General features: G+C 43.2%; 1 protein-coding gene across 1 annotated transcript in view; it reads left to right on the top strand.

The window, feature by feature from the left end:
* Positions 1-3,479: 3,479 nt before the first annotated feature.
* Positions 3,480-27,131, top strand: part of Gclc (glutamate-cysteine ligase catalytic subunit) — a 42,676-nt gene continuing 19,024 nt past the window's right edge. The window contains exons 1-3 of the mRNA XM_021643445.2: positions 3,480-3,913; positions 24,851-24,963; positions 26,122-26,304. Coding sequence (XP_021499120.1) covers positions 3,764-3,913; positions 24,851-24,963; positions 26,122-26,304 — 446 coding nt within the window. The 5' untranslated portion in view covers positions 3,480-3,763. The remainder of the gene's footprint in view (positions 3,914-24,850; positions 24,964-26,121; positions 26,305-27,131) is intronic.

Raw genomic sequence — 27,131 nt, 5'->3', positions numbered from 1 at the left:
TGAAACCCAAGGGTGGCGCAGAGCAGGTGCAGCACAGAGTCACTTAGGCCACCAGGCACTAGCTCAGACCCAGGGGAGCTTTCCTCCTTCAGTCCCCAAGGCTCTGCGCCTCCGCATCCGTCCCCGGACGGGGGAACGTCACCGCGTGACGCCCGAGGAAAGACGCCCAGTCCGGCCTTGCGCATCCGAAGTGGCGGCGGCGACAACGGCCCTCCCGCGGGGACCCCCGGCAGCCTGTGCCCGGGAGCGGACCCCTGCGGGCGGCCAGCCCGCTCAGAGTGCTGAGTCACGGTGAGGCGGCACGGCGCGCCGCGGGGAAGGCGGGCCGGCGGTCACGTGGCCGGCGCTACCACAACAACGGCGAGCGCGCGGCGACGCCCCGGCGCTGCGGGGCCCGTGCGGGCTCCGCGTCCGGGTTTTCCCGCCGCCTGTGGGCGGGGCCTGCGCGCGGCCGCGCTCGCTGCCTCGCTCGGTGGGCGCGCGCACGGCCGGGTACCCCGGAAGACCCAGAGCATCCTCTCGGAGCCGCCGAGCCTGGATGCGCCCGTGATGATGGCGGAGGGGAGAGCTGCTCTGCCAGCTGGGAGTTCTTTCTCCCCATAGCATCGCCTCCCCGTGCACCCCTCCGCCCGCTGGAAAATAACGCTCCCGAGCTGAGACCCGGCCGGCGGGCAGTCTGTCCCGTGCAATCTTGGAAACTTGCAGGTGCAGAGCAAGCACCGGCAGAAGGGAGACCCTTGCTGGACGCGGCTACGTGGTGGTGTCTCTTTTTAAACATAGCTGAAGACACTGCAAGGGAGCATGGCTTAAAATTTGGCAAATCCCCCTCAGTGGCGCCACAGTGCCCGGGTCCAAGTCATGGTCCGGAGCTCTGAGACCCTCGCACAGGAGTGAGCTTTCGGAACTGAGACCACGGAGCCCAGACAGCTCCCTAGCGATTGTGGATCCCGGTTGCAGGAGTAAATCGCCAAGACGTTAGTTATGGCGTCGGAATTTGGCTGTGCCAGAACTAGTCACTGAACCATTCAAACCTGTTTCCTCCTGACAATGAGTTGACATTCCCCCTGGAGATGGCTTCACAGGTCTCCCCGTGAGAAAACAGCAGGTGTGCTGGGAGAAGTACTTTTCTACAGGTAAACAAAAGTCGACGTCAACAGCTCTGTTGCAACGAAGGGGGGTACGCCACAAACGTCACTTTTCAGTAGCCGCCTTAAAGAACTGCAGAGATCTTGGTGAGACAACGTAAACAATTGGCTATTTATTTTAACCAAACATATCTGAAATTTATTGCATCAACATGATGTATAGCATAAACAAATATATTTATATATTTTGAGACACCGTTTCTCTATGTAACCCTGGCTGTCCTGGAACTTACTCTGTACACCAGGTTGTCCTCGAACTCACAAGAGACCCCCCTGCCTCTGCCTCTTAAATCCTGGGATTAAAAGTGTGTGCCACCACCTCCTGGATAAATTTTTTAAAGAGATATTTTAATTTTTGTAGCAAGTCTTCAAATCTGGTATCTCCCGGGTCCCTAACTTTCCATCAGAAGACATAATTTGCATTTTTATTTCATAAAATTTACAGTTGAAAATTCACATTCCTAACTTGTTCCATATTTATGCGAAAGTGTCCCAGTTACCAAGAGAAAGATGAAATTTTTAAGGGGGTGGTGGTTGTCTGGTTCTAGCCCAGGCTGGCCTCAAGAATTCACGATTAAAGTCATGTCAGAGACATTCCAAATGCTTGATAGCCACTTGAGGATGGTGGCTGGTGTGCTGAATCATGCAGGTGTATGAAAATGTGAGGTGAGATTCTGAGAATAACCAAATGCTCTTTGGGAAACTTTACATGTAGGTGAAACAGCTTTTCTCCCCCTCTCCCAATACCTGCTCTTTCCCCCAGAAAAATTAACACTTAGTAAGCAATAGTGTATATTGAGCATTTCCTAGAAGAAGAAGAAGAACAACAACAACAACAACACACACACACACACACACACACGTCACCTCTACTCTAAAGAAAGCCAGTATCTAACACACGTAGTGTAATAGGCAAAGGTGTATACACATTCAGGCACAATACAGACTAACCAGAATCCAAAGAAGTGTGTCAGGTGGTGGATCTCGGGCATTCAGAAAAGAAACAAGAATGAAGGGAGCCTCAGAACATAGTTAAGGACCAAGAAAGAAGGTTGATGGGGAGGACACAGTAAGATGAGTAGTAGCGGTTAAGAGGGTGGGGGAAATTAGAATGAGTTTATTATTATTATTATTGCAGTATGTGCTAGGGATAAATGTCATCTTCTGTCTTAGATTCACATATCATCTAAATTGTGCACCTACTCACTTCCCACTGTGGAAATCACAGCCATACCCACGGTCCCGTCCCAAGCTTTTTGATGGACACATTCAATATGAAGGCAGTGAGCAAATATTCCTATCACGCATTCATTGGTTAGTGTTTATTAGATATCAAATCTAAGACAGGTGTGGAAGTTCATACCTATAATCCCAGCACTCAGGAGACTGGGGCAAGATGGCTGCCTGAAGTTCAAGGCTGGGTTGGGTTACATAGTGAGATCTTGTCTCTAAGTAACTACATAATAAAAATGTAACTACAGTCTAGGAGAAAAGATGTAGTGAATGTTTTCTGCCCTCTGTACAAGAATGGATCATCTAGTTACTGCATATATTTATCCAGTTGCAAAACATTAGTCGAACAATTACTCAGGAGCAAAGGGGCAGGTCGTGGGGACGCCTTTCTTCCATTCCCACCGAATCCAGGTCCTGGAGCCTTCAGCAGTCAGGGTAAAGCTCTCCTGAGCAATAGAGTGACCCGGTGCTGGCTGGATGTTAGGTTCTGAAGGCGGGGTAAGTTCTGAAGACAACTTCTCACACTGCCCACTTGGAGACACACCACAAGATCTCTTTCTCACAGTGAATGAGGTCTGTGCCAACCGGAGATCCCATCGACAGTTAGTTAATTTAGAGGACTTCCAATGATGACACACATATGTCTAACCCCTTGTAGACACACGGATCCATGTAAAGGACCAGCAATCAACGCTCTGCACCTCCATGCCATGGAGAGCTGTAAACATACATGAAAAAGTCTTACTCCGGAGTTTACTAACTTTACTAACTCCGGAGTTAATATTTGTTTGCAACACATTTTTGTCTCCCACCGTTTGTAAGCATGAGGCCCTTCACACCCAAAAAAAAAAAAAAAAAAAAAAAGGAATCCGGTCGGCTTTTGATTAATTCTAACAATCGTTTTTTCATGACCCGGATTTTATTTCGGGACCGAGACCTCTCAGTCCTTATTCGCTGGTCACCAGGCCACCCGCGGACGGCCACCGGCCTCAGCCCCGCCCCCTCCCGAGGCCCCGCCCCCGTGACCCGCCCACGACCCGGCGCTCTGCTCCCCGCCCCCGCCGCAGCCTATAAAACGCGGAGCGCGGCGCGCGGAGCGGCAGGCGCGGAACTGGGCATGCTCGGTGTCGGCGCTGCTTCGGGTCGCAACTAGGAAGCCCGTGCACGACACCGGCGGAGCCGAGTGGAGCGCTGCCGCGGCGGCCTGGGCCGCGGGGCAGGCGTGGGAGCGCGAGACCGGGCGGCGGCGAGAGACCCCCCGTCCCGGGCCGTCCACCCGCGCGGCGGGGTCCGAGTCCGAGTCGGAGCGGGAACGGACGGGACGCCCGCCGCGCGGCCCTCGCGAGCCCCCGGGGCGGAGCTGCGGCCGGGAGGAGGACGCGGCCATGGGGCTGCTGTCCCAAGGCTCGCCGCTGAGCTGGGAGGAGACCCAGCGCCACGCCGACCACGTGCGGCGGCACGGCATCCTCCAGTTCCTGCACATCTACCACGCCGTCAAGGACCGGCACAAGGACGTGCTCAAGTGGGGTGACGAGGTGAGCCCGCGCGCCTTTGTTCGGCCAGGCCGCCCGCGGACCCGCCGCCGGCCGAGCGGCGCTGCGGCTCGGGAGTCATTCATTCGTGCTGGGGCGGCAGCCGCTCGGAGGCCCGGAGGGTCCGGGCGGGAGCTGTCGTGGGAGTGTCGATCTCCCGCCGTCCCGTCGCACGGTCCGCCTTGGAGATGAGTGTGGACCAGACTAACTGGCCCCCGTCGGCGTGCTGTCACGGTTCAGATCTCCGGGGTGTTTGCTTCGGCCCTCCATCACCTAGGTTCTTTTCTTAAACTGTCACGCCTCACACCTGTCCGCAAACTTCAGAGGTGTACATTGACACATACAGTACCAGGGCTTGTGCCTGTCCTGAAGAACCGGTGGCTTCATGATCCCGTTTAACTGAACGCTTACTACTTACAGGTTAGGTAAGGCTGGTGAGATCCTTCAGCTAAGTGTTACCAACCAGTGCTAAAATTGGTGCAACGCCGAGACCGTTGTTATTTTTATATAGTTTAGTTCGCTCCCTAAAGCACACACGCATACGCTGATATACATAAAGTTAAATTGATCTCTTGAGGAGTCAGTCTCTTTGTAGTGTGGGTTTGTTATTTGCCATAGATAGGGTGCCACTCTTATAATTTAACTTTTAGTCAATATCATCATCCTGGGGCTAAGTTTCAAAGTGCTTTCTGTACGTAATGTTGGTAGATGATTCTGCCATCTGCAGCTGGAAGAATTATATAAGGACTAATAATTTGCATTTCTACAAAAATTGTCTATCACATTTTTCTCAGGAAAGGGACACACATGTTTGGCAGTTCTCCAGTGTTAGTGTAAAGTTTGTTGTGTATTTACAACCTTTGGCAGTTTCTCATTTGTGTTTTGTGTGCCATTTACAGGGCAGGAACATTATGCTTCTTGTTCACCTGTTTTTCCTAGGGCCTAACTGAGAGCCTGGTATTGTTGACAGCAAGTAATTGTGGCATCCTTTAAGGTTCTCTTGGAACTAGCCATTGTTGAGCAATCAAAAATTGATTTTTTTTTTTTTTTTTTTTTTGCATCTTCCAATATTTAACGAAGACTCCATACTTCAGAAAAAGAAAAGGAAGGCGGTTAATGTGTTTGTAATTGTGGTTCTAGGTAGAGCTTCATCCTCACATGTTCAGTACAGGTGAAGCATAGCTGTTCACTCCAGTGTCCCCTGACTCCTTGCCCTTTCTCTGTGGAACCAGGAACCTCCCAGATCACCTTTCTCTTTTTAAAAAAAATGCGCCCCCTGTTGGCAGGAAGGGCATACGCAACTAATTACTTGTTTGAAGAGACTTGCCCTTGCTGAGCAAACCTGATGTTACAGGGAGCTGCACAGAGGGTAGGACCTGAGTGTACCACACACATATCCATCATGCCAGGCTTTGCTTTAGAGAGAGTTGGTGCTAGGATTGCCTTTCTTCCTCCCCACAAAAGGTCAAGGGGAGTAGAAAAGCCTGGCAATTCCATGCAGTTGTATTCTGTTTAGGGGGAGAATGTTGGGCATTTCAGCCAGTTAACACTTTTTCTCCCCTCAGGACAGGGTTTCTCTGTGTAGCCCTGGCTGTCCTGGAACTCCCTCTGTTGACCAGAGACGCACCTGCCTCTGCATCCCAAGTGCTGGGCTTAACGGCATGCACCACCACTACCCAGTCAGTTAATACTTCCTGAAAAGAGGATGCTGGGTAGGTCTGTTGAGAAGTTGGACTCCAGAGGTGTAATCCTCCAATAATAAGTAGCCTGGCTAACAATGTTCCTTCATTATATGACACCAGGGTGTTCTATGAAAATTTAGTGGCTGCTGGAACTGCATTTCCAAATATTCTGTCATTAGTTATGTACAAACCTATAGACTGATTTCCCCCCAGTCTTTTAGTGTTGAGAATTTACTTGGAAATAGCCTGACATGGGAAGAATTAGAATTGTGAAAAATTCCTAGAAGATAAGGGGGAAAAGTCCCTACCATGCTGTTACTCCTGATACTGCACTAGAGTGAAGCCTTGGTCTCGTCCTCCAGGGCTCCCCTTTCTTGCCTCTGACCTTTGTAGTACAGACACTTAAGCCTCCATTGTGGCAGTTTTACACTTCTGGCAGTCTCGTGCCCAAGTGTTTGTTGTGATGACAGCCTTATGTACAAGAGCTGGAAGTCAGCACAAGCCCTGTGCACAGTAGGAACTTACTGCTGTGTACACGGAGGGGATATCTGAGGCCATTCAGCACCCAATCTGTAAGTAGAAGCCTTGGGGAGTAACTGAGAAACAGACTGAGCAGATAAAAGTGGGAGAGGTGTGCTGAGTGGTCTGGGCTCTGGAGATGAGGGCTGTTCCTGCTGAGTGGAAGTGTTGTAGACGTAAGATGTTACATTGGATAGGCCTGACACCAAATACAGCAGTGGTCTTCAACCTGTGGGTCACAGCCCCTTTGGGGGTGCATATATATCCTGCATATCAGGGGTTTATACAACAACTCATAACAGTAGCAAAATTACAGTTATGAAGTAGCAACAAAAATAATTTTGTGGTTGGGGTCACCTAGAACATGAGAACTGTATTAAACAGTTGCAGTATTAGGATGATTAAGAACCACTGTTTTACAGGGTTTGATATCATATCTGTGGGGCCATGGACTTGGAAAAAAACAAGAACTGCAGCCAAACCTTAAAACTGGTCACAGTTGTATTTGGAAGAGAGCCTGCCACTTCAGAAATGTTCGGCTACATGTACAAGGATAGTGTTTATATCTCCACACCAAAAAGAACTTTGGGTTTAGTGTTTGCCAGACTGACTGTTGGGTCTTGAGCCTGCTTCTTCACTTTCTCTATTTCTTCAACTTTTGCAGTTTGAGTAGGGACAATTGGGTCTGTGTGTGTGTATGTTTTGGCTGTGTCCTTTGGAGCCATGGCCGGCTTTGTTTTGGTTTTGTTTGTTTGTCTTTCTTTTTCCTACGTGTGCCTATTTCACCTTTAACATGACAGATCCTAACTCTGCATTCAAGGCCAGCCTGGTCTATGTAGTAATCCCTAGGACAGCCAGGGCTACATAGATAGTCCCTGCCTCTAAATAAATAAATAAATAAAATATTGATTCAGGGATAGGGACATAATTCAGTTAGTTCTTTCCCAGCCTGCATAGGGCTCTTGGTGTGTAATCTGTCCCCAGAAAACAAAGACTGGTCTGGGAAATCTGAAATGCATATAGCAATAGCTACTACTCCCCCCCACCTTAATATTGCTGTCAGCTGGGCCCAGCCTTTTCAGTTGCTTTGTACCAGAATTGAAACCTGATTCTAAAGTTTTAGATTATTTGCAATGCTTGTCATGTTACCAAATCCCCTTTTACAGCACTCAAGCTATGCAGGTCCTGGAGCTTTCAGGATATAATGCAAAGAAGCAGATGTGTGAAAGATGTCAGCATGTGCAGGGAGTGAGTAAGTAAAAGTGAACGCATTTTGTTTGACTTGAGTCCTGTCAAGGACCAAAGCCTCAGACTCATGGGAAATTGGCAAGGCCTTTCTCAAACTGGTCAGTCTCAGAATTGGCAAAGCCTTCCTCTGGTCTGAGTGTGAATGTTGATGTATGTACAAGTAGAAAGTTTTACATCCTAAAACTGTACCTACAGAGACCTCCTGCAAGACTAGCTAATTCCCTGTCCCCGTGGGGAAGTCCTTGGTTGTTACTGTAGTTAGTACTACACCATCAGAGCGAGCATAGCCTACCTGAGCGCAGCCTTTCTGTACTTGTATCCCTGAGTCTGTTCTTTCTTCATCTCACCCCCAGATGGAGTAAAGATGGGACCTTTTAAAAATAATTTATATTAATAAAATTTTAAAAAATAAAGAAGTTTCAATGCAGGAAAAAGAAAACACTTTCAGGTTTTTAACTAAATACAGTAGTTCTCAAAGAATATGCCTTTCCCAAACACCGTTCTTCCAAGTTTCCTTCTTTGTCTCAGTAGTGTGATCAGCAAGCATGCTGCCTACTGAGCTATATCCCCAGCCCTTTTTAAAATTTTGAAGCAGGCAGTCCTTGAACTTGTAATCCTCCTGCTTCAGTCTTCCAGGTAGCTGGAGGTGTAGGACTGTGTTATAAAGTAGGCCTTACTTTATATCTCATTTAAATAACCAGAGTCACTGTGGGTGAGACAAACCACCTTAGTTGTTTGGTTTTGCAACCAGATCTGTTTCATTAGCTTAGTACTTTCTGATGGAAATGGAAAATGGCTCAGCAGCTAGGAGCACTTGTCTTTCCAGAGGACCCCGGTTGATGGAGTACCCGCATGGCTTCTCACAGCCACCTGCCACTCCAGTCCTAGCACCGTCCTCTCACCTCTGAGGATACTGCGCTCGTGTGGTGCACAGATGTACACGCACATAGACACAAAATAATAACATGATAATAAATAATAAAATTGCATTTCAGAATATCAGTTGTGTTTCAGAACCACATTTATTGATTTTCTAGAATAAGCTGTTGAACACATCTCATTCCTTTTTTTTGAGCTTTATTTATTTTAAACTTTATCTTTAAAAAAAATGTTGGAAATAAAAAATGTAACACGCGAAAATTAGATGAGATCCAAAGACCCAATGAACTTTTATTGCAGGTAAAGTGGTGTCACTGCTCTAGAGGCAGCGGGACCTGGGAGAATGGAGCTGATAAATGAGGTGGACAAAAGTCTCATACAATAGCCAACTTTATTCAGGGCATCAGATAGTCTGTACTCTGGGAGGTAAGAAGGATCGCCTGAGTTAAGTGCACAACTACAAAGACAAACCATTCCGTAGAAAGGATAGTTCAAACATTTAATTGAATAATGCCAGCAAGCAATGGTGAGTAATCTGAAGTGGGCTCACTCCTATCTGTTAAACCTGAGGAGCTCAGAAATTCATTCCATGAACAGATCATGTTTTGAAGAAACTAAGGTCACAAAACTCTTGTCTTGTTTTCCTGGAGTTTTCTCCCAAGCATTCAGTATTCTCCTCACGTGACTCCATTTTTCGACCGTGTTCTGACAGAATAGCTATTCAAAACATAACCTGAAATTTTATGTTGGATTTTTATATTTTGACATTTGAATGACTATATAGACTACCAAGAATGAACTAGAATTAGAAAAACAATTATATCCTTTAAATAAAATTATATATATCCTTTATATCCTTTAAATAAAATTAGTTTTATATCCTTTTATAATTTGTGTTTGTTACCTGTATTCCCTTCCTTATTCCCTAATATTTAGTTTTTAGGTTTTTAAAATTCTATTTCTACATATTATACTGTGCTTACATGTACATTTATGTACAGATGTTATTGGCTAGACTCCAGATACAAGGGAGAGCATGTGGAGTGTTTTCTTTTTGAGATTGTACGACCTCACCTAAGTCCATTCTAACTATCCATTTTCCTGCAAGGTTTGAGATCACATTTTTTCTTTACAGCCAAATAATACTACACACATATACATATATGTGTATACACATACATATATACATATAAATGCACGTATGTGTATGTAATATGTATACTAAATTCTCATTATCTATTCCTCTGTTTGAAAGACAACTAGGTTGATTCCAATTCCTTTCAGTAGTAAATAAAATAGCAATAAACACGTAAATATCTCTGTGGTAGAGCATGGAGTTCTGTGGGTAAATGTCTAGGAGTGAAATAGCTGGGTCATATGGTAATTTTATTATTTTTTTTTTTGAGAAATCTTCAATGGCTGTATTAGTTTTCATTCCCACCAGCAGTGAATAGGGTTCCTTTCCCTCCACATCCTCTCTAATATTTGTTGTCAGATTTATTGATGACGGCATTCTGACTGAGGTGAGGTTGTATCTCAAAATAGTTTTGATTTGCATTGTCCTGATTGCTAGAGATATTGGCCATTTGTGTTTCTTTTCTCAAACAATGGCTATTACTTTCGTTTGTCTGTTCATTGAATGCCACTTGAATTTTGTTGGTATTTAATTTTTACAATTTTTGTGAACTCTGGATATTAACTTCTTATCTGAAGTGAAGATAATTCATCTCTTAATAAGCATTACAAAAATTCTGGGTTGTGCCCCCCCAACCCCATCTTCCATCCATCCATCCATGTTTCATAGAAAAGAAAGGCAACCTGTGTATTGTGTTTGTGCATACACATGTGTTTATGTTCAGTGTTGCTGCAGTGTTTGTTGAAAGCACTAGCCTTCCTTTGCTTAAGAAAGTGTGTGATATGTAGTTTTATTTCTGGACTTGTTGCACTGTCTACTGACCTGCCTTTGTGCCGATAACATTTTCTTCTTTGGTTCTGTAGAGCATGAAGTCAGAAAATACCTTCTTTCTTTGTTTTTGTTTGTTTCCCTGCTTTTGTTTTTTGTTTGTTTGTTTTTTGAGACATCGTTTCTTTATATAGCCCTGGCTATCCTGGAACTTGCTTTGTAGACCAGGCTGGCCTTGAACTCACCACAGAGATCTGACTGTCTCTGCCTCATGACTGCTGGGATCAAAGGCATGCACCACCACCACTGCTCTTTGTTTTTTAATTAGTTTAGATGTTTCCAGATATATTAAATTTCCATGAGTTTTAGAACCAGATAGGCCGTGTGTATAAAAAACAAACCCTCATGAGATTTTGATCTCATTAGGACTCTATTGAGTCTTCATATCAATTTAAGAATTGATACCTAAACAATATTGAATTTCCCTACTCATGAACAAGTAAATCTCTTCTGCACATCTTTAATTTCTTAGCAGTGTTTTGTAGTTTTCAGTGTAATTGTCTTGCACATATAAAACTGTATGCATTTGCTGAGTGTCTAAGTTTGTCTTTCATCCTTCAACCTTTCTAAATTCACTGTTCTGGACACATTGAATTGTGATAATTCGTGTGGTTCTAGTGATTGCTTTTCACATTTTAGGCCCCTTGCCATTGGTTGACCCCCACCCATTTTGAATGTGCTTTCAATCTTTAAATGACAAAAGTATGCATTAATAATAATTCCTGTACGTATTAATAATACTTTGGGAATATGATTATTTAGATAGAGGATCTTTTAAAGAAGCTGTTTTTATAGCTGATGAGTAGCTCTGGAAAAGTCTGCATCCTCTACCCAGTATCCCTGGATTATAATTTAGTTGGAGTGTAAATGCCTGTCTCACTTTGGGGTGCTTCTGCATAACATTACTTACTGAGTTCTTTTCTTAGTATTATTTTAATTTACTTATTTTTAAAATTCACTTTACATCCTGGTTGTTGCCACCCTCCCTCCTCCTTCCCCCATCTCCTCTTCTTCAGAAAAGGAGAGCTCTCTTTCCCATCCACTCCAGCTCATCAAGTTGCATCAGGACTGAGCCTGTCTCTATCCCTGTGGCCCAATAAGGTAGTCCCAACCAGGGGGAAGTGATCAAAAAGCTGACAAGTGAGTCTGTGTCCAATGCAGTCTGCACTTCCATACTAGAGTTCTAGTACGGAACTCTAAGCCGTCCATCTGCTACATCTGTATAGGATGCGTAAGTCCGATTCATGCTTGGTCCTTGGTTGATAGTTGAGTCTCAGAAAACCCCTCTGGGCCATGGTTAGTTAGCCCTGTTGGTCTTTTTGTGGAGCTCCTGTCACCTCCAGATCCTTTTCTCTTTCCTTCCACTTTTCCACAAGACTCCCTAAGCATCACGTAATGTTTGGCTGTGAGTCTCAGCATAAGCATGCTACAAGGCATAGACCCAAAGAAGATAAATAACAAGGAGGATTCAAGGGAGGATACATAAATCTCATTTGGAAGGGGAGATAGAATAGACAGAGGTAGCTGCTGAAGAGAGGGAACAAGGTAGGAGAAGGAGCACAGAGTTAAGAGGGTAGAGAACAGACTTGGGGAGAGCGAGGGTGAGGGTTCAGAAGGCCTGTAGAGAAAGAGAAACTGAGGGTGGGGACATCTCTGTGACAAGCTGGAGACCTAAGACAGGGTAGGCTCCTGGGAGGATATAAGGGGGACTCAAGCAGTGACTCCTAGTAGCAGAGGCCATAGAGACTAAAGAGGATACCTTCTAACTAGAATAGCCTCTTAGTAGAGGGAGGAGAACTCCAACCCACCCACAAAAAACTTCAACCTCAAATTTACCTGCCTGCAAGATGTGCAGGGATAAAGATAGAGCAGAGATTGAGGAAATGCCCAACCAATGCCTGACCCAACCAATGACCCACCCCTATGGGAGAATGCCAATCCCTGACACTATGAATGGTACTCTGCTAAGTCTGCAGACAGGAGCCTGACAGAGTTGTCCTCTGAGAGACGCTACCTAACAGAGCTTCAGAAGTTACTGAGTTCTTGAGGAGGAGGCTGTGCAGCTTGCTGAGGACTTTTCTCATGTGTTTGGATTTTGTACTAATTTTTGTTTACAGCTAGGAAATGGAAGCCTCCCCCACGTTGTTTTCCTTCCAGCTCTCTTGACTGTACTCTGTCCACACTGGCTGTCTTCCTGGTTCCAAGACATTCAATGACCAAGATTCTGCCGAGCTTTTCTTGCTTGCTTTGGTATCCTTTTGTTTTCATGGTGCCAGGGATTCAAGTCAGGGCTTTGTGTATTCTAGGCAAATGCTTTTAATACTTTTTAACTGTTTGAGAATGTTCTAAATGCCACATAAGTTTTGAAAATCATGGATTGCACACAACAAATAATAGAATTCATTTCTTTTTCCTGTCAGGACTGGGTTTTTACATTCTCTGAAGCAACATGTTTTAAAGGCTACTTTCTGATTGTGTAGCCATGCATGGTAAACTTCTGAAGTTTTTTGTTTATACTAAGTAACTAAAACTTTTTGAGTCTTAACAGCTCTTCTAATTAACAAGCAAAATGAGTGGCCCAAACTGCTCTTTGGAAAAACTGAAACTTTTCTGACATGGTGAAACTTCAAAATCCGTATTTCCATGGTGAGCTGCTTTCAAATTCAGGAGTATTTATTGTGAACTTCCTGTATGCTAATGGTTCTCAGTCTTCCTAATGCTATGACCCTTTAATACAGTTCCTTATGTTGTGAGGGCCCCAAGCATAAAATTATTTTTGTTGTTACTTCATAACTGTAATTTTGCTACTGTTCTGAATTGTAATGTTTTCTGATGGTTTTAGGCAATCCCTGTGAAAGGACGTTTGACCCCTCCCCCAAAAGGTTGTAACCCACAGGTTGAGAACCATTACTGTATACAAATGCTTCCTGTGCTAGGTTAGAAAAAGAGAGAATGAAGAAGGGAAAGAAGCTTGCTGCCTTTGAAAAAGCTGTGGCTGCTGCGTACAAAAGAATAGGCTCTGTTTCTAGAGCTGATTTCAAGCAGCTTTGACAGAGCCAATGCAGGAAACAGGTGGCCAGAGTTGAGGCTGAAAAGAAGATTGAATCCATTTTCTTAAGGTACTTCTTCATAGGCTGTGTAGGAAGATGTGTGGTATTGTAAGTTGCTGCATGAGACTGTGGGGAACAGAAGTGAAGAAATGCTTGTTCACCCCAGGTAAGGCGCAGCTGGCAGCCCAAAGAAACAGTCCCACAGAAGTCCAGCTTGACAAACCATGGTGCTTATTGGGATCACTTACAAGGGTCTGGGTGAAGGGTGATTTTTCAGAAGAATGGACAGCGAGAAGGCAGCTATATCACAGGAAAGGCCATCCCAGCCTGGGTGCTGGCTGACTCATTAAAGCTAAATCTTGGGGGACGTTCTGCAGGACATGCAGGCAGGGAACAGTTCCTGTCAGTCTCCCGCTCCTCTCCAGTAGTTGTTCATTGCTTCTATAATCTTAGTGAGGAAGCTGTGGATCTTGCCAATTTCAGGAACTTCCTGGGTCTCAAGAGCAGCCCCCACCCCACCCACTTCTTAAAGGAAATGTTCAATTCAAAGGAACCTGCTACACATAGTCTGCCTGGAGATTCAAGGGTAGTAATTGGATATTTCTTCTAGATTGTTTTATAATAGCCTGAAAAATGGATTAGAGCTACAGAGACAGGCTCACACTGAAGCATGTATTACTTGCTGGCAGAGGTTTTTATTTGTATATTTTCAGGTTTTTAAACATTTGTGTTGTAATGCCTGGGTAAGCTAGAGGGCCTCGTACATTGCCCACAAGAGCTCTTTCTCCCTAAGCGTTTATTTTGATACATCATTGTAAGTAACCTGAAAACTTTTGGCCGTAGGCCCTGGTCTGTCCTAGGAGAGTCAGTGCTCATAGTACTCTCTGTGTCCATATTATGTTTGCGATGGTCAGGATTTTGTAGCGTAACTAATTTCCACAATAAGATTACAAAAGTATCCCAGAGACAGATGTTCCAGATGACCCGAACGTCCACACGGATCATCATCTTTGGAGTTTTCTCACAAGACCCTTTTAAGTTTCTGTTTAAGTCCTTTGTTTCTAAAAGACATGCTGAGACTCCTGAGTATTTCCCTTGAAACTCTTAGAAACCATTAAAAATGTGAGATGTGAACCAGAGAAACAGCTCAAAAAATAAAGTACTTACTGTGGAGTGTAAAGACCCGAGTTCAAATCCCAGACACCATGTAAAAGCCAGCTGCAGTAGTTCAAGCACCTTTATTCACAGCTTTCTTACAAGGACATAGGAGGTATAGACAGGATAATCCCTGGAAGGTTGTGAGCCAGTTACCCTGGCGTACACGGAACAAAAAATGGCAGCAACAAGCAAGATAGAAGGCAAGGACTGACACGCATGAATTCACCCATACATGTACATGTTACATACAGAAAATCTTGGATGTTATTTTTCTTTTTGTTAATCTCTTTGGAATTAACCATAGGTGTCGGGAACTGGGTTTCTTAGTGCATTATGGAGCTAGTCATGGTCCTCAAGGATCTGTGAATCCTCACTTCTCTGCAGTGCTGAAGAGAGAAGTAACAGCAGTCACCCACTCTAAGCTCAAAAGTTAAAAAAACAAAAACAAAAACCTCATAGAGTTTATTTTCTGAGAGCTGCAAATCTCACACACACCTGAGGAGGAATTAAATGCTACTTTATTGCCTATCACTCTTCAGTAGTCCTGCCTGTACTGTCTAGGGCTTATGGTCGGTCCATTGGCCCTTTTAATCAAGTAGAATAAGAGCCAGATGTCCTGAAAGCACAGAGTTCATTCACTTCACTCCCAGCTCCTACACTTATTCTGTACTCAGCTCTGAAGAGCTTAGTTATCTAGTTGTTTGGCTCAGAATGAACTACAGAAAATGGATTGAACGAATTGAGGTGAAAAGGAGCAGGAGTCAGTTTGGACACCCCACGCAACTCCAAGTGTCTTGCATCATTATAACTAAAAAAGAAATGTAATAATTTAGAAACAAAACAATTCAAAGAATCAATGAAACCAAGAGCTGGTTCTTTGAGAAAATAGAGATAGATAAGATAGACAAACCCTTAGCCAAACTAACTAAAAGGCAGAGAGTAACTATCCAAATCAGAAACAAATACAGGGACATAATGACAAACACTGAGGAAATTCAAAGAATCATTAGGTCTTCAAAAGCCTATACACCACAAAATTGGAAAACCTAAATGAAATGGAGAATTTCTTGATAGATTCCATTTACCAAAGCTAAACCAAGATCAGGTAAATAGATTAAACAGTCCTGTATCCCCCAAGGAAATGGAAGCAGTCACCAAAAGTCTCACTGCCAAAAAAAAGCCCAGGGCCTGATGGTTTCAGCACAGACCCTCAAAGAAGAGCTAACTCCAATACTCCTCAAACTTCTACAAAATAGAAACAGAAGGAACATTACCAAACTCATTGTATGAAGCCACAGTAACCTTGATACCTAAACCACCCAAAGACCCAACAAAAAAGGAGAACTTCAGACCTATCTCTCTTATGAACATTGATGCAAAAATACTTAATAAAATACTTACAAACCAAATCCAAGAAGACATAAAAGATATCATCCATCATGACCAAGTAGGCTTCATCCCAGGCATGCAGGAGTGGTTCAATATATGGAAATCCATCAGTGTAATCCACCATATAAACAAACAGAAGGAAGAAAACCGCACATGATCATCTCCTTAGATGCCAAAAAAGCATTTGACAAAATCCAACACCCATTTATGTTTAAAGTCTTGAAGAGATGAGGGATACAAGGCATATACCTAAACATAGTAAACACAATATACAGCAAGCCTATAGCCAACATCAAACAAAACAGAGAAAAATCAATCCCACTGAAATCAGGGACAAGGCAAGGCTGCCCTCTTTCTCTGTATCTTTTCAACATAGTACTTGAAGTCCTAGTTAGAGCACTAAGACAACTAAAGGAACTCAAGGGAATACACATTGGAAAGGAAGAAGTTAAAGTATCACTATTCGCAGATGATATGGTGGTGTACTTGAGTTACCCCAAAAATTCTACTGGAGAACTCCTTCAGCTGATAAACATCTTTAGCAGAGTGTCTGGATACAAAATTAACTAAAAAAAAAAACAAAAACAACAACAACAACAACAACAACAAAAAACAATCAGTAGCCCTCCTGTATACAAAAGACAAGGGCTGAGAAAGAAATTAGGGAAACAACACCTTTTACAATAGCCACAAATAATATAAAGTACCTTGGTATGACTCTGACCAAGCAAATGAAAGACCTGTTTGAAAAAAAACTTCAAATCTCTGAAGAAAGAAATTGAAGATATCACAAGATGGAAAGCATCTCCGATGCTCATGGGTCAGTAGGAATAACAGTGAAAATGGCCATCCTGCCAAAAGCAATCTACAGATTCAATGCGATTCCGATCAAAATACTAACACAGTTCTTTACAGAACTTGAAAGAACAATTCTGTTTCATATGGAAAAACAAAACTCCCAGAATTGCTAAAACAATCCTGTACAATATCAGATCTTCTGTAGGTATCTCCATCCCTGATCTCAAGCTGTGCTATAGAGCAACAGTAATAAAAACTGCATAGTATTGGCATAGAAACAGAATAGTGGATCAATGGACTCGAATAGAAGACCCAGAAACAAATTCACACAACCACAGATACTTGATTTTGGGAAAAGAAGCTAAAACAATACAATGCAAAAAAGACAGCATCTTCAGCAAATGGTGCTGTTCTAACTGGATGTCTACATGTAAAAAAATGCAAATAGATCCGTATTTATCACCCTGCACAAAATTAAAGTCTAAGTGGATTAAAGACCTCAACATAAAACCAGACACACTAAATCGGTTAGGAAAAAAAAAAAAGTGGGGAAGACCCTAGAACTCATTGACACAGGAGACAATTTCCTGAACAGAACACCAACAGCACAAGCTCTAAGATCAACAATCAATAAATGGGCTGTCATGAGTTTGAAAAGCTGTAAAGCAACAAAATGACAGTTCTGTAATGCAACAAAAATGTCATCAGAATAAAATGACAGCCTACAGACTGGGAAAGGATCTTCACTAACCCTATGTCTGGTAGAGGGCTATTACCCAGAATATAAAAAGAACTCAAGAAGGCAAGCTGGTGTCCTGCATACAGGAGCATACAGTTGCCTTCAGAGTCCCACTCATGTATATGGAGAAGTTTGTAAGCCTGGATTCTGAAGGGGTAACTCTGGATAACAAGATAGCCTTTAAATAAAAGGGGCTTCTGGGAAAGCAGAGTAGATAAGGTACTTTGTTACAGTGCGGGTGGCCACATTAGGGAGGCGTCAGTGTATGAGGCCTACAAAGTTCCCTTGAAGAAGTGAATGATACAGGAGCCCATGAAGTTGGTATTATCTTCCTATTACTTAAAAAGACAAAATAGGAACACCAGAAAAGTGAGACATGTGGGTCCCAGGTTCCAAAAGGATTGTCTGTACTCTTCTCTGTTCCCCTCAGGTTGGTGCCCAAGCAGGCAGGAGCAACTGGTGCTGTGTACACATGAACGAGGAAAAGAGCAATAGAGCAAGAGGTGGAGTACACTCCATCTCGGAACCATAGAGGCAAACTTAAGCCTAGCATTTTTCATTATCAGATGGCCAGTGAGATGCCAGCAGTCAGAGAATGACAGTGTTCGTTGCATACACAGGAAGTTCCTTGGCCCAGGGGACAAAGGCTGACAAGTTGAATGTGTGACTGGGCCTTTCCCAGCCAGCCACACTGGCACACAGAGCAGGCAAGACTGGGCCTGCCCTTCATTAGCTGCTCAGGCTGACCTTGCTTTACAGTTAGGCAGCCTCTGCTGAACCAGACTCCTACAGCTGGCTGGCATGACTGATGGCCAGCCTGCTAAAACTGGGTACAGCTTTGGAATGGGACTGTGACACTGCCTTTTGGAGCTGTGACTTACAGTGTCTGTGTTCAATCACTGACATTTTGGATTGGCACTGAACTGTGTGTGTTGGGAAAAGGGGGACTTTGGTCCTGGCTCTGAGGCATAGATGGCCCTCTGTGAGGACAGCGGGTGCTTTGGAGTTACCTGTTTGGGCCTCTGCTACTTGTTGCATGAGTTGGTTCCTAGGAACTAAAACCCCGAGTTTCTCCTGTTTCTCACAGGCTTTAGGACAAGGTAAATATATGGTACAGGGGACATGTTTCCTCACCTCTCCGGTGCCTCAGGCGCTGAGTGGGGAGCCACCCAAGAGAACACTGTGAGTGTTCTTCTAGTAATAGCATGTTTCTGTGCTGAAGCCTCTTTGCACTGCAAGTGCACAGTTCTCAAACTCCTGAGATGGCAACCTCAGCTCCCCTCCAGCTCTGCCTACTGCAGGGCAGTTGACAATGGCCTCTTCACATACATGTGGCTAGAACTCTGGCAGGGGAATATAGTTTGTTTTGGGAAAGAGCTAAGGAGTTTGTCCTTAAAATCTCGATGCTTAAGTTCCAAAGCACAGTTGTTTTGAGGTAAATAACTACTTATATTTATAATACTGAGAGGTTTTGGTGGCTAAAACAAATATTACATCCGTAACCTGATATGCGTCTTCGGTTTGAGCGAGAAGCCTAGTTTGGTTCATAAACAAGGTGGGGTTTCATGCATATCAGAAAATTTTAAATGACATGCCGAAAGTAATTGGATGATTAAAAATAAAATAGCAAACAAATTCGGAGGTTTAGAAAATAGATGAAAAGCCTGGAAGAGCAGGGTGGCAAGGTGGCTTAATGGGTAAAGGTTGCTTCTCCACAGCCCTGACAGCGTAAGTGTGACTCCTGGAACCCACATGGTGGGATGAGAAAACCAGCTCCTACAAGTTAGGTCTACACAGGCACCATGACATGCCCCAAATCATAGATTATTGAGGGAGATCTACATTCATGGCTTCTTCTGTGCCACTGTCAGTGTCCAGGTCAGAATTCTGGTCTCTCTTGGTTTTTGTCCTTTCTACTGTAAAAGAAATGTTCTAGTCTGTACCATTCAGTTGAGACCAGATAACTGAAATTTTACTTTTATTAATTAAAGTCTAAATAACCATATGGAGAATGTACACTGTTTTCCTTTTGTGAGAGTTGCAATCCTATTTTCTTCTCTCTTTTAAAGTCTTGGTTTTTACGTGGGAATCTTCTCACTAAACTAGTAGTGAAGAACTTCCTCTATGGGCCAAGGTGACCCAGACAGGTAAATCCACCTGTAAGAGAAGTTCACTTACACATTGTTAAAGTTGATGCTGATAGTTAATATGTTCTAAGGTAAACAGCAGCCAGCGCTGGAAGCTGCAGCCCTGATCAAGCATGCCATACGCCAACCAAAGACCAGAGCAGGATGAAACTAAGATCATTCTGATTTCAACATATCTAAACTTCCCATAGGTGTCTTGTGGAAATTGATATCTTGATGGATTTTGTTAAAAAATGAAAGAACAACAACAAAATTGTATTAGGTGGACCATGCCTTAGATCTAGAAAACAGTTTTCCCACACAGCGGTAACCATTTTGGGGAAGAACTCAGCCATCTACTCTTACTACAGCCTTGACTAACAGTCAGAATGGCTGTGGAATCATCCAGGGGAGCTGGTGTAAGAGAAAACTCGGGAACGCTGGTGTTTCTAGCAATAGTCAACTGACAGCATAGGCCAGAAGAGAGCCAGCTGTGGAAGGCTGGCCCCAACCCTGATTCTGCACGGTGGGTGGAGACCCATCTAAACTATCAGGAACTTTGCCTTCCCGCCCTCCTACACCGACCTTCCCTAAGTGCAGGAGCTGGGGGAGATAGAGTACTTTGTGGCTCCTTACACATCAGGTTCCTGTCGGATGGGCTAAGTGCCTGTGAATGTGGAGATTCTTACTTGTCATTCATACAGAAGCTGACAAAGGAGCTTCTGCAAAGTATACTGTTTCCCTGGGAAACCTGCCGGTCATCCTAGAGAAGTGGATTACTTCCTGAACTCACCTCAAGTGGAAGCCAACAAGGCGGTGCTTCATAAAATGTCTATCACGCCTCTGCATCTAGTTTCCTTCCCAAGGGCTTCGACATTATCAAACTAACAGGAGCTGGCATTTGTACTAAATGCCACTTACAGGCTTCGTATAATTCCTACAATTTTGAATATTATCACTGTTATTTTAACCTTGAATACCACAAATATTTGCTGTATGTCTGTTCTGTGTTTAGTATATTACAGAGTACTTACGTCACTCTCAATTAAGACTCTTTATTTTTACTAGTGTAATTTCACATGAGCATAAATAAGATGCTCAAACTTGCGTTATGACTTAGGACCATGTCTGGCTGTCCCTAGCAACACTAACACATACAGCAGGGTGCGCAGTAGTCTCTTACGTCTCTCGGTCTTCGACAGCTCAGAGACACCGCAAACTAGATTTTTATTTTCCTGTTCCTGATTCAACTGTTGAAAGATATTGGTGACTTATTTAATGGGATAAAAATTACTCTCAGCAATAGAAATGTCAGGGATCTAAGCGTTAATGTATAGGAAAAGCAGTATACATTTAAAAGATAGCAGAGTAGACAGGATTTCTACTGGGCCTGTTCTCTGTACGGAAGGGTAACTCACAGTGCTGGACAGCCTTGTTTCAAATTCTGCGCAGGGAGCTGTCTTCTGTGCACGATGGAGAATTGACATCTGGTGCTAGTGTGTGCTCAGTGTTTTGTTTCTTTCCTTCTCCTTCTGGGATGGTGCATTGATGCAAGACTCTGCAGCCCGTTTACAGTGTGTTCAGCCTGGCATATGCACTCAGTCTGCTTATGGAATTCTGGTCTTATAGCCCGGGAAGGGTTAGAGAATTGCCATGTTCACTGCTTTATTATTAGTGTTAGTTACTAAGACAACCTTCCAGAGGTGCCTGAAGCTATACACAGCATTGAACCCTACATATGATCTTTTTACACATGCATCAGTATAATCAAGTTTAATTGCTGCTCACGGAGAGTAACAAATAATTATAATACAGTGAAATAAGAGTTATGTGACTGATCTTTGTCAGAAGTAAAGACTGCTTTGGAGACTGTGGGTAACTGAAACCAGAGAAGGAAAAAGCCGTACATAAAGTGGCTTGTGTTGTTAGTTGGCCCAGGTGCTGCCCAGGTGACTAGCTGAATTTTTCCTGCCCTAACTTGTTCTTGGCGGGCAGGGTACCTGTGGGTCAGAAGTCTCCATTCCGATGGCCTAGCTGAAATCGTTTCTGAGATGGTTGTCATACTGATGACCCCCAGTCTCCCTGTACATTTAACATCATGGCAATCCATCTTCATCACCCCAATACCTGAGAGTTGCCATGGCAGTGACTGGAAATAACAGAAGTAGAAAGTAGCACTGGAATACCTTGTCTGTTCCTAGAAAAGGTGTGGATACTCATCCTTCTTTATTTAGCCCAACTCTACCTCTTATTTCCATTTATCTTTAACCTCCTGACCCCCAAGTGTTGAGAAGTTGATTTGTGGGTTTATTCAGTACTTCTGCTTTTATGTTTATTCGAATTTTGTCTTACTGATAATTTAACATTTCCATTCTTGGTCATCTTCCCTTCTCCAGTAGCACTAGGTCTGGTTGATCCCACATTTCTGAGGGTTAAGAATGACCCAATTTAGTACAGTGACTGATAATACTTGTGTTAATCCTTAGAGTCAGTGTGGCGTAGAAGACCTCCACGCTGTTGTTATTTTCTCTTTAGCGTTGTTTCTCTCTGTGGCATTCAAGGAAGCAGTTAGGGAAGGGGTGAGATCCAGCAGCATCATAGCTCATTGATCGTGGCTTTAGACGTCGTATATGGGAAAGCTTTGGCTTACTCTGTCAGTTTTGTTGTCACTCATTCCTTACATGACTGTGCCAAGCGCCATTTTAGCTAGAGGTTCCGTGGTGCTTTGTGGTGGCAAGTGCTGCACTAGAGTAATGAAATGAGTAACTCTAAAGACTACTTTTTGAAAGGCGAGAGGACAGAAACCTCATTTTGTTTTATATTTACTTATTTAAAATTGAAAAGTGCTAGAGAACTTTTAATAAGATTGCATTCAAATTTAGGCATTATAAAAAAGTTTTTCTTTCTCATGTAGTAAATATTCTGATATTTTCTATTCTGTTTGCTTCATGAGATCACAGGATCATTATTTTTCAATAAAAAGTCTGGTGTGTTGGCATCTTCAGGATTGTTCACTTAGAGAATTTAAAACAGATTGGATTTGAGCTCTTTGATCTTTTGTCCTCCTTGATGCTTTTAAATTTGAGAATTGGATTTCTAAAACTTAGGATTTCAGAAAGACTAAGAAACTAACCAAAGTCATTTCAGTTTAGTCATTAGTATAATGACTACAGATATTCTTGCTTATTTTGGACACAGATAAATGATGCAGACCCAGTAAGCTAAGAGTTATCTGTTAGTTTTCATTTTAGAAAGCTTATTATGTGCTTAAGCTATCCATAACTGGTGATGCTAGGCCAAAGAGTAAAAGAGGAAGATTCCTTCTGACTAGCAGAAGCAACGTAGGGAAGAGAACTTTCCTGGTCTCTTGGAAGTGGGAGCCACTGATGACAGTGATCTGTCCATGAAGTGGGAACTTTTGGTATAGGAAACATGAAGATGGGAAGCAGAGATCTCAAGACCGAGCCAGAAGCATATATAACCTTCAAGGTATGCCCCCGGTGACCCACCTTTGCCAGACATAACTTCAATCTAAAAAGGCTCCATGAGCTCTCAAAACAATGTTATCAGTAGGGACCAAGTGTTAAAGCACCTAACGCTGTGGGGAGCATTTCACATTTAAACTGTGAGAATAGGCTTTAAAAAGTTAGGATCAGTGTATGCAAAAGTCAGGGGCATCCTTGTGTTCATGAGCAGACAACTTAACATACTGTGGAGACAACAGAACTGATTCAGGTAGTGAGTTCCATGTACCCCTCAGTTAAGCTAAGGAGTCCTGGGTCTCTGTGTGGGTGCTGTCTGGCAGTCTTTCATGTGGACAGCCCTTCCACATTCTTCCGCCTTTGTTTTCACCACATTGACTGAGTGGTTATACCTTCTTACATTTCTGTTTCACATACCTAAATCAGTATGTCACCCATTCTTGATAGGAACCTAAATTTGTCAATTAAGTGACTAGTAATATTAATTGCAATTGTTTTATTTGTTTGGTCAGTTGGTTAGTTTTCTTTTGTATTCTAAACTAGCATTTCATTTCCCATGGTTATAATGTTCATTCCTCTGTATGTTTTAACTGAAAAACAAAAGAGCCTCTTAAGTTATTGCTGCTGCCTGTATGGTGGCATATGCCTGTATTCTCTGCACTAGGAAGGCTGTGGCAGGAAGATAGTGAGTTTGAGGCCAGCTTTGGCTACATGGTAAGTTCAAGGCCAGCCTGGGCAACTCAGTGAGACCCCATCTGAAAAACCCAAAAACCAGCAAATCAAATTTTTGAAGTGACTAGCTTAATGTGCACCAGTACAGACCTAAGTCCACCTAACTTAAAGTACAGGTGCTGACAGCCAACCAGCTTCTGGGTGTATTTAAGGCTGAGGTTCTGAGCTCATATGAAACGTCAAGAAAAGGAAGGAGATACACTCTCACCTACCTTTTCTTTCCTCTTTCCCCCTTTTCTTTAATAAAAATAAACCAACCTAGATTATATTGTCTGGACCTGGTTTGTGTTGTGTGCCATTAGCTTGCCACATGTTCTGTATGGCTGCTGTCTTTGAAGAGTCAGCTAAGCATGTGCTTGAATAATCCAGCTCCACAACTTCTCACTTAGATTGGATAGTAGGTATTTTATTTCATTCACAGATAGTTATTCATAATCTTAACTTTCCACACCAACTCTCATTGTCTAAAGCATGCTATTTCAGAGAAAACAAAAGCAAACTCAAGTTGTACTCGGTCCACAAAAGTCTCTCTTTAGTATTTGACCTGTGATTTTTTTTTTTTGTTAATATTCTACCACATGTAATAAGTATACCAGTTGTGTTCTGTATTATAAATGGTATTGCATTCAGATAAAGGAAGTTGTATTAAGTTGCTTGTGGCACACCAAAGCTAAATCGTTGAGCCTCTAAAATAATGTCTTTTGGGGCATTTATGCTTTTAATCCTTGAAGGAGGATGGAGAATTACAGGCTGTAGATGAATCTGCCAGAAAGTATGATCTATCTTGACTCAAATATTTAGAGAACCTCTTCACTAAACATTTCATTTCATTGAGAAAATGAGCATTAGAATACACCCTCTTCACAAATGTGGCTCTCAGCATCTCTTCTCTAAAGACCTCTCCTTTAGCACTTGTCAGAATGGACAACTTGACTTTTCTGTGGGCTATGGAGTAGAACAGAGGAAAAAAGGAATTGAAGAATGAGTTCCTGTCCTCTCACAATGAGCTATAGACTTATGCTCTGCAGGTTTTTATATTATACAAAGGAGTTGACATATGAGCAGACGATCCCCAGTTTCTGTGACTCCTTTCCAACCTTCACATTTTCTATGCTCTGTTTCTAAAGGTCAAGTCTGGACAAACACTCATCTCTTTCCTTTATTACTTTTCACAGGTGGAATACATGTTGGTGTCCTTTGATCATGAAAATAGAAAAGTCCAGTTGTTCCTGAATGGAGAAGACGTTCTTGAAACTCTGCAGGAGAAGGGGGAAAGAACAAACCCCAAGTAAGCTGATACAATCAAGACTCAGCCTAGTAACTCTGCAGCCTTTGAAGTAACTAAGACAGGATCTTTTCTTAGATGTCTAGAAGCCAGGATGAGAAAGAGTAAGAATGTAACAGGCTTGGTCCTAAGTTAGAGTCTCCATTTCTTGTTCATCTACTTGGTGGCTGAGTAGCCTTGAACAGGTTAGCTGACCTCTTCATTCCTTAGCTCCTCATCTCTATAAAGTGTGAATAACAATAGTTACCACATAGGCCTTTCAGAACACCCACCACAGTCAGTGACAATGTAGATACTTACTTGTTCTTCTATATTTTTTTACATTTGTTTGTTTGTTTAATGTGTGTGAGTGCTCTTTCTGCATGTATACCTGCATGCCAGAAGAGAGCATCAGATCCCAGGATAGATGGTTGTTAGCCACCATGTGATTGCTGGGAATTGAACTCAGGACCTCTGGAAGAGCAAACAGTGCTCTTAACCTCTGAGCCATCTCTCCAGCCCCCACTTACTTGTTCTTAAAGACACATTTCTGAAAAATGTGTCTTTAATCCACAGCAGAGCTCCAGACAAAACTGGGGGCAGTTTTGTTTTAGCAACATGATGTTTAAGTATTCCTTTCTTCTTTTGTTTTGTTTTTTAAGATATGGTTTCTCTGAGTAGCCCTGGCTGACCCTGAGCCAATCTCAAACTTGGGAATCTGCCTGTCTTTGCCTTCCAAGTGCTGGGATTAAAGGCGTGCACCACCACACTTGACTTTCTTTTTTTTTCTGGCTAAATCTTTTTCTACCTGAGAGCAGAGAAGGGGCCAAGAGCATCTAGTCTCTCATTCATTTTCTATCTAGTTGTTTGGAAAGCTGCACTTGAGGACTGTGGCATTGAGCTGAAAGCTTGTAAGACGTCAGTTCCTTTGTGGCAAAGTGAGTTAGCTTTGTTCTGGACCAGAGTACCTGTGTGCATTTTCAGATACTTATAAATATTTTGAACTCAAATACTTAGCAACCTTAAGTAGTTGAAAAGCTGTGGAATTTTACAGCTTTTAATAGCCTTTTTTTCAATTGTGTCTAATAGCTCTAAATTTTTTAAGGCAACTTTATAATTTTTCTAAAAATTGAGTGGAACACAGCCAAAGAATAAGCTGAAACTAAAATGACTTCTCCATAGCCACCCAACCCTCTGGAGACCGGAGTATGGGAGCTACATGATTGAAGGAACACCTGGCCAGCCTTATGGAGGAACAATGTCGGAGTTCAACACAGTGGAGGACAACATGAGGAAACGCCGGCAGGAGGCTACCTCTGTATTGGGAGAAAACCAGGCTCTTTGCACGATAACTTCATTTCCCAGGTCAGTTCCTACACCAGTATGTCATAGCAGGAGTATCAGACTAGAGATATGAAGAAAGTGAAGGATGACCCAGCATTTCCCTCCATAGTTCTTACACTTAAAGGTAATTCATACTGTTGAACTGTGCAGCACTGTCATCTTCAACGTTCACTTTAAGGAATTGCACGACTTCAGTCTTCAGTTGGTGGGTGGCCTGCACACTGGTAAGAGCACACATGCGGACTGGGTTGGAATGACCCTGTGATTAGTGGCTGGTTGGCAGTGTGGGGAGGAGCCAAGCCTTCTGGGCTCCTCTCACCGGATGGTAGCAGTTGTACTTGCACATACATTCTCAAAGGAGCATCTCCTCTCCGGTACTCAGTGAGGTCTCCTGAGCCGTGTGTGGGTCCCAACCCCAGAGTGCTTTTGAACTTTGAGGAGGGAGCCTACTCTCACAGTCTGGCAGATACCACAGTAAGCAAGACCACGGGGAGCAGTTCTGGAGCACCCTAGTGCTCTTGTTCCTGCTCTACTCTTGCCAGACACAAGCTGAGCCACATTGGTATTGTGCTGGAAATTTAGGACTTTTCACCAAATCTTGTTGGGATAGTAACTCCCAGTAAGTAAGCATAGTAGAAGTGTGTTTGCAGATTAGAAGGGTGCACATATATCCAAGTATCGTGTCCCTAAGTAGACCAGAGTTCTACTTAGGAACCTCATTTATCTATGCTAGATGCCTGCCTCCTCCATCGAAAGAGCTATAGGGGATCCATAGCCTTTAAACACTAAACTGTTCTGATGTTGCCTTTTCTTTTGAGAGCACAGGCATTCAGAATCATTGAAACAGT

The sequence above is a fragment of the Meriones unguiculatus genome, chromosome 6, assembly GCF_030254825.1.
Source record: "Meriones unguiculatus strain TT.TT164.6M chromosome 6, Bangor_MerUng_6.1, whole genome shotgun sequence".
NCBI classification, from domain to species: domain Eukaryota; kingdom Metazoa; phylum Chordata; class Mammalia; order Rodentia; family Muridae; genus Meriones; species Meriones unguiculatus.
The sequence above is the reverse complement of the archived record's forward strand: the minus strand, read 5'-3'. Positions and strand labels throughout refer to the sequence as shown.